Source organism: Glycine soja, chromosome 8 (genome assembly GCF_004193775.1).
Source record: "Glycine soja cultivar W05 chromosome 8, ASM419377v2, whole genome shotgun sequence".
Taxonomy (NCBI): Eukaryota; Viridiplantae; Streptophyta; class Magnoliopsida; order Fabales; family Fabaceae; genus Glycine; species Glycine soja.
This window is the reverse complement of record NC_041009.1, coordinates 35,988,528-35,996,392: the sequence shown is the minus strand read 5'-3', so window position 1 is coordinate 35,996,392 and position 7,865 is coordinate 35,988,528. Positions and strand designations below refer to the sequence as shown.

Sequence of the window (7,865 nt, the reverse complement as noted above, 5' to 3'; positions counted from 1 at the left end):
CCTAAGAGTCGTGTTTACCTGTTCCACCTACTAGTATACGTGAGACATTTCTAAGATACCTCAAAAAATGAACTGCAATGCTAATTGCAGATACAATTGTTTTTTTTTAAAGCAAAAATGACATCTGCAACTTAAGTATGAAAAAAAGGGGACACCATTCTTTTTATGCTCCCCTGAAAATAAAGTCTATTGGTGATCAAAAGCAGATTAAAGCGAGGAGAAAAATAAAAGTACCTGAATCTTCTTCAGATCACCACGAAGATTATCAGTATCAAATTGTTAAAATGATTTATTTGATTTCCAAACTTTCATTTCTTTTCTCTTTTTTGATTTCCAAAATGTTAAAATGATTTGATTTCCAAAGTGAGAGGGGAACCAGAGCATATCACAGATCAAATTTAACCTAACAATAATACTAGCACATTGACTACCACATAATAGAAATAAGAAATAAGGTGGCCTAAACTTCTCCAAAAACACTTAAAGGAAAACAAAATAAGGAAAAAAAAAAACTTTTCCCACAAGTTAAAATAAACTCGTGTATGTGCTAAATTATAGAAGCTCTCAGATTTTAGCTTCTCCAAAAGCTTATTTTAACTAGTATATAAGCTAATTTTGACTTATGAAAGAAACTTATTTTCTTATTTTTATATCTTATAAGCATTTATAGAGAAATTTATCCAAACAGACTAACCTATACTTGACCTTACAACCATCCAAAACAACTCAGTAATGCAAGACAGACATCAGAAATCGCCATGTTTGATTTATGTATAGATACTGCAGAAAACTTGTTACAAAGTCACTAATGGGAGAGTCTAACAAGGCAAACCATCAGCATTGAGGAACCTATAAATTTGTCAAAAAAATGCAATTCTTAAATTCTAGTTAGAAATATACAGACACCCTCTGTATAGCATGCTCGCAGCTAGTTAAGTATGTATGACACTAGCAAATTGTGAGGTAAACTTGAAAACAGGAAAATAAACTAGAGAAAATATAACAAGGGTACAAGGATGGTTATGAGAAGATAAAATAATTGTCTAGTGCACTAGTGTTAGTAATATATATACTTCAAGTTCTTCACATAAAACAATAGCTATAATATAAAACTCAACGCAAATGAACCAATGAAGTTGCTATATTATATTCTCTCCCCAGCTGCGATGAATTTGGTGTTGTCATTCATTATAAATAACGAAATCTACGAGGAAAGCATTAACAAATAATTCCTGTATATAATTATTTTATCATTTTACTCAAAATCAATATGTTGTAATTTTTCTTTTCTAGAGCCACCTCAAATAAAGCCAACTACGAAATCTTCCAAAACAGCCATTAACAAAATAGGAAACTACTTGACATGAGAAATAAAAAATAAATGTTGAAGAAGCAGATATCTTTATAAATTGCAAATCACTTGGAAACTAACTATGCATTTTAACATGCAATCCATTATATTACAAAAGAACATCACCTATCCTACATAACAAATATTGTCTGTAACCTACTTCAGTTCTTCTTTTCATGTTACACTCCATTCATCCATCTTACAGCTCCTGCCCAACCATCCAATTGAGTTCCTGATCTTAAATATAACGCTAATGTATAAAACTTGTAAAAGTAAAAGGATTGCAGCCATTATGGTCATCAGCAAAAGGAAAAAAGAAAGTTACAGGAAATGAAGAAATTGAACAGTAAAAAAATACACCTTACAATCTTACAACTTGCTTCTACTTTACATGCCAATGAACAAAGCTTTTGTGATTGTGAGATCAAAGATCAGTTTAGTTAGTGGGGAGCATGATCTCCAATGAAGCATGAGGCTAAAAATGAGAAGGTTATTTATTGATGAACTCACCTCCTGGGACTTGTGATGGGGAAAAAGCCTGAAGGAGACAAAGGAAACAGTCCCGGGGAAAGCGGAGGCTGTGGTCCAGGGCCTAAAATCCCTGACTGTGCAAATGGTGAGAAAGGAAAATTGGGAGAAAAAGGAGATGGAAACTGAAAGCCAGGGGACAACAGTGGTGGATAACCATACTGGGGGGAGAGGAAACTCATGTAGCCGTTTGGTGAAGGCAAGAGAAACTGAGAGGTTGGAGAAGGTAAAGGTAAAATAGGAGGTCCATTTGGTTGTGGAGAAGGAACAGCAGCTATAGCAGGAGGAGGAGGAAGAGGGTTTGTGGCATTCAAAGGCAACATAGGAGGGTTAGGAAGCAAAGCAGAAGAAGCTGGATGATGATGGGGTTGAAATTGGGCACCCCTTGAAGTGGGATCTGTAATTGAATGTTCAAGGTATCTCATGTAGGCAGAGATTGGTGACTCAGCTATATTATTAGGGTTTGGTGATGGTTGTTGTCTAAAGTGAGCAGGTCTAGCTGCTGGCAAGGTGGTGTGCAATGGAGGCCTCACATAGGGCAAAGGGGGAGGCCTAATTTTCTGCAACCTCATACTTTGAGGTTTTGGGGAATTGTTCTGATTCTGAGGAGGTTTGGATTGAGGATGATCCTGAGACTGAGAGGGAGACCCTGTAAGCTGCTGAACAATATCCCTGAAATCATTCTTGCTTATGTTGTAAACCTGAGGCTGAGGCTGTTGCTGTTGCTGTCTACCCCCATTCATGCTGCTGTTGTTGTTGTTGCCATAATTGGGCTGGTGTAATGGGCTCTTCCTAATGTTTTTCCCCATTTTGTTCACACCCAAATTATCATTATGCCTGTTTTTTGACTCATCCATTCTCTTGCTATAAACACAAACTCCAATTCACAAACTATTATATTACAAGGACAACCTGGAAATTGACACCATCAAACACAAACACAAATCAACCTCAAAAGTCAAACTGGGCAGTCATGGTTATTATTGAATATTTATCATAGCAATAGCATCCCAAATGAATGAACCCCAGAGAAAGCAGAGAACTTACCCTTTTCTGAAGATTCACGCAACCAAAGGGGAACTCTCTCTCACCGGATCAAATGAAGACGGGTTTCAGTGCGGTGGAGAAAAGACCGAAAAAGATTGGAACTTATCGGAGGGTCTAATAGTAATAATGAGACTTTGAAGAATGGAAAGCGAAGCTTATCTATCTGCTACTAAATAGTTTACGAGTAACTTTTCTTGTTCATTCTATGGTGTAATGGGCTCGAAATGAGTTAAATCTCAGTGTTTGGTATGAATCTTTATTTTTAATTTGAAATTGACTTAAAATTAAACTCTGAACATCTTGATTTTGTTTAATTTGATGTATTTAAAATTAATGTTTAATGTATACATGATTGATGGACAAAAATCTTTTAAAAATATAATTATTTTATGTATTTATTTATTTATTTTATGTAGAAATAAAATTAATATGAAATTAATTAAGAATTAATTATATTAATTCAATAATTAACGTATAATTATTCTACATGGTTTTATTTATTTGTTTGAAAAAAAAATTAAAATAACTAAAAATAATTAAAGGAATTTAATAATATTAATATTTAATGTATACATGATTGATGGACAAAAATCTTTTATTACTAAAGCTAATAAGTTCTGCAAAACTCAATTCCCGCCCAATCAGCATGCTTAATCCCGTCTATGTTACATAAATTTTTTGAGTAAACTTTTTCATTTCCATGCATACAGTCGTTATTATCAAAAGATTTTTTTGCCATTAATTTTCCAACTATTAACAAAAGATTCCTTTTCCATTGATTATGAAATTCTTTGAATTCTCCAATTACCATCTCCCGGTTCTATACCCATTAATAACTTTCTCCAAATACTTGCACGCGCTTCAACAGTTTAATATTGGTTGTGCTATTCGTATGTAAAGCCTTACTAAACTTGCTTAACCAACTCTTACACATTATTTTCTTGATGCATGAAGCATCTAATTACTTAATGCAGTGTCATTCACGAAGCATTGTACCTTGTGCCTGCATTGTTGATCGCAAGCAATAAATTGCAATCTCAACTCTCCCCGTAAAAATAATGAAAGAGTTTCGTTACTCAATGCACTGTCGTTCAAGAAACATTACCATGTGCCTGCGTTATTCATAAACGCTTCGATTCCATGCAAGTCCCTATACACATATCAAATGACACCCTTCAAGCTTATTCTTTTCTTCCCCCTTCTCATCTCCTTTTTTTTTTTTTTCATATTTATCATTTTGTAACATTTTTTGTTGGTGCAAACCGTCCCCATTGAGTTTTTTTGTGTTGCATGCATTTGAAAATGGTGAACATTGCAATAGCTTTCAACATAGTTGGTATGTAAATCCTCTCCAACAATCGCAACACTAAATTTCAGAATTTTACTATTTGCATTAGTGCGCGTATCTTTAATTACATCCGAGAATGTGATTCTAGAGGGAGGACGTACTTTTCTATTTCAATTATTTTTACTTCTACTTATTTTTGACTAAATTATTGGTTAGGTCCTCTAATTTATTTTCAGTTTTCAATTAGATCCTCTAATTATTAAGTAGTTAAATTGGGTCATATGATTATTTAAAATAACTTAATTGGATTATTTCCGTCAATTAAATGTTAATGTTGTTAAAAGGTCATCCAAATATATACATGTTTAATATGTAGGTAATTTTGCTCCCCTCCAATATCATTGTCGCTTATACATACATCCAAAGAGAGACAAAAATTTTGTAATTGAGATATTCATTCATGCATGTCTTAATATGAAAACTTCACTTGTCCTTGCGATATCTGTTTAATGATATCTAATATTTCAAAGTAACTCCACCTATCTTGGTCCATAAATCCTATCCAAATAACCCACAATTTTCGTCTTCTTCTTCTTCACTACATGGTCTTTTTCATTTTTCCCCCCAATTGCGTCAACAAACCTTAGTCAAACACCCCACCATCTTCTTCTTCTTAGCAACATGGTATTATTTTCTCAAGAGAATAGGGAGGAAAATGACATTTTTCACCACAAAGATGAATAAAATTTCAAAATAACCTTAATAGATTAACACTTCTATTGAATGCAAATATTTCTTTGTGACTTAATGTGGTGCATGATAGGTTAATACACTTCACCAACAATAACTGTCATGTAGATGACATATTATCTACGTTAACACCTAATTGATAGAAATGACCTAATTGAATCATTTTAAATAATTAAAAATTTAATAATTAGAAGATCTAATTGAACATTAAAAACCAATTAGAGAACCTAAGCAGTAACTTAGTCCGTATTTTTTATACACAGTTTTTTTAATCAATTTACGCTGAAATTTTTTTTGGTGCCAGGAAATGTTTTTGTATTATGACATGGCGAAAGTCAACATGATTAAACTGGGCTTCTAACCCTTAATTCTAAGATGGTCGTCACTGACATTGCTAAAGCATTCATAGAAAAAGAAGTGGGTGAAAGTTTTATTTTCATATTAAATCATGTTATAAAATATAGGATTAGGTTCAAAGAGATTGAGAAGTGAGTGAAAGTAATCCCACCAGCTGATTATTTGGATAAAAGATACAGGATTACATTGGAGAAAAGATATAGGAGAAAAAGAAGGGGAGATTAGAAGTATTGCTATGGTTAATTTTGTTGCTCAATTATTTTAGTCATCATAGTGGATTTAAGTTGACACAATGTATAACATAGTTAGTCATTTTTTGGTTTCCATCACACCATCTATTTTAATAAACTTTTTTCAACAAGTCCCTACTTTGTGGATGTATACGTTGTTGGTTACTTTTATAGGGCAAGCCTAGAAAATCTCTATGAAGCATTTGTACTTCAGTACAAATATGAATATTAAATATTGCCATATATTTTACACGATCAATTCACAAACCATGTCCTTATATCTCCCTCTTAATTTTCAGAGTTGGATCAATTCATGTATTAGATGGGATGAGATTTGGTGTTGGTGGGAGTGTTAAAATTTGTGATTTTGCCTTTGTGAAGTAGCTTCAATTTCCATTTTGGTGATGAGTCGTTACTGTAATTGTTGGGTTTTTAGTGTTGGGTTTTTAGTGTTTTTGGAGTGTTAGGCGACGTTTGATGATTTTTTCCCCATAATATACAAAAAACAATTTACCAAAATATACGACTCCAAAATGTAATATACAATTTTACTATTCAAAATGTAATATACAATTTTACTATTCACACGGTAAATTCGGGTTCGAACCTGAATTTACACTGTATATTTTTTAAAAAATTTGCATTTTAAAGTTGAGAACTCAGTTTCCCCAAACTCGAATTCTCAACATGGTTTTTGGCTTTTTTTAATTTTTAATTTTTTTAAAATTCTTTTGAAATATATATATAAATAAAGGAAATTAATAAAATTGGAGAAGATTATAATATAATTTTTTTAGTTATGATGTAGGTATTTTTAGCTAAATTTATGTGTCGTTGACGGTTTTGTTTTGTTATGTACGTTAATTAAAAAATGAGAAAATTAGTTAGTAGTATTAAAACAAATTAAAAAACACAGTGAATAAAATAATTGATACATCTTTCTTATATAATAGACATAAAATTAAACAATGTGATGACTGAGATAATAAACGAGAATAACAAAACATACTAAAAAAATATAATTGTAACGCAAATATGACGAAACTAATAATAGTCTGAAAGATGTTGTGCGGGAGACATGTCTTCTTCCATTTCAGTTACTGGTTTGTTAAAAATAGCTAAAATTTCTATTGGACAGAATCATTTCCCGTAGTTAGATTCTACTAACACCTTTAGCATGTCTTCGTCATTTTTCAACTCTGTTATTTCATATTCGATTAATTTTTCTGAATACTTAACATGACTTGGTTGTTGAAAGAACAATCGTCTGACCACCTGTGATTCATGAATTCCATAAGAGGGAACCCCCATAGGTGCAACATGCTTGATTATATCCTTGAGTTTGTCTATGCTACATCCTAAAGGAATTTTAAATCTTATTGGATTTTTTTCTAGTGAAGGAGTAACCCAAAAACCTACCTTGGCGTGATATGTTCCACTTCCCGTTGTAATACACAATTGCATCATGAGTAGCAGTAACAGTGGATTGAAGCAGGTTGAGTATACCATCCGGTATTCTATTGATGGTACATAATAATTCTATAGGGCCAACACACGAGTATTGTTCATTGCACATTAACATTGTGTAAACATCATCATCATTTTTCAATTGCAAAGATTAAAAAAAATATTGCTGACCTGCATCTATGAATGATTGTTGGTAGTAGATTTCATCCACTAATTGATCGTTGGTTGGTTGAAAGGTGTTGTGCATTCTACTCTTGAGTGTCTCAAAAGAACAGTCATTAGGAACTTGCATTGGTGTTGAAGTGGGACTTTGAAAATAAACACCAGTTAGGTTGTGAGTGATTGATCCATTTGAAAAAATGAAGGCTAATCTCGAGTTCGCAATGGTTTAACTGCTTCTTTCTCCCAAGAATGCTGTAGTATTAAGATTGAATTTGGTTTGTGAAGGTATGTCGTGTGAAATTGTGTGATTGTATTGAGGGTGTTTGGTGTTATTTATAGTTGTATGAGCATTTTGCCCCGTTGATGTGTATTGGAATCTCATAAGGTTAGAATTGTGTTCCTGCTAAAGGCTTCTCTGGAATCCAATGTTGATTTTTTTCCTTTTACCTGATGCGGCAGACGTCCATTATAATTTTCAGAGTGAAAAAGAGATTATGAGTTGTCCATTTTATGTTAGTTTTGTTGTTGAGGCATTTAATTTTTTAGAGACATGTGTAAATTGTAGAGTGTTGTCAATTTGGACTGTGATTTTCCCTGGTACCTGATGCAATAGACGTTCATTATAATTTTCAGAGTGTAAAAGAGATTTTGAGTTGTCTATTTTATGTCAGTTTTGTTGGTGAGA

At 32.8% G+C, this 7,865-nt stretch overlaps 1 protein-coding gene across 1 annotated transcript; it reads right to left on the bottom strand.

Moving 5' to 3' along the window:
* Positions 1-1,378: 1,378 nt before the first annotated feature.
* On the bottom strand, positions 1,379-3,078 carry LOC114423011 (protein HAIKU1-like). Its single transcript, XM_028389602.1, has 2 exons — positions 2,927-3,078; positions 1,379-2,791 (listed from the first exon to the last, which is right to left on the bottom strand). The coding sequence occupies exon 2, from the start codon at positions 2,734-2,736 to the stop codon at positions 1,858-1,860; it is 879 nt and encodes a 292-aa protein (XP_028245403.1). The 5' UTR covers positions 2,737-2,791; positions 2,927-3,078; the 3' UTR covers positions 1,379-1,857.
* Between the last annotated feature and the right edge of the window lie 4,787 nt (positions 3,079-7,865).

What these genes read in the sequence shown, in the direction of transcription:
- LOC114423011 (XM_028389602.1), bottom strand. Translation starts at nt 2,736, where the DNA reads ATGGATGAGTCAAAAAACAGGCATAATGATAATTTGGGTGTGAACAAA.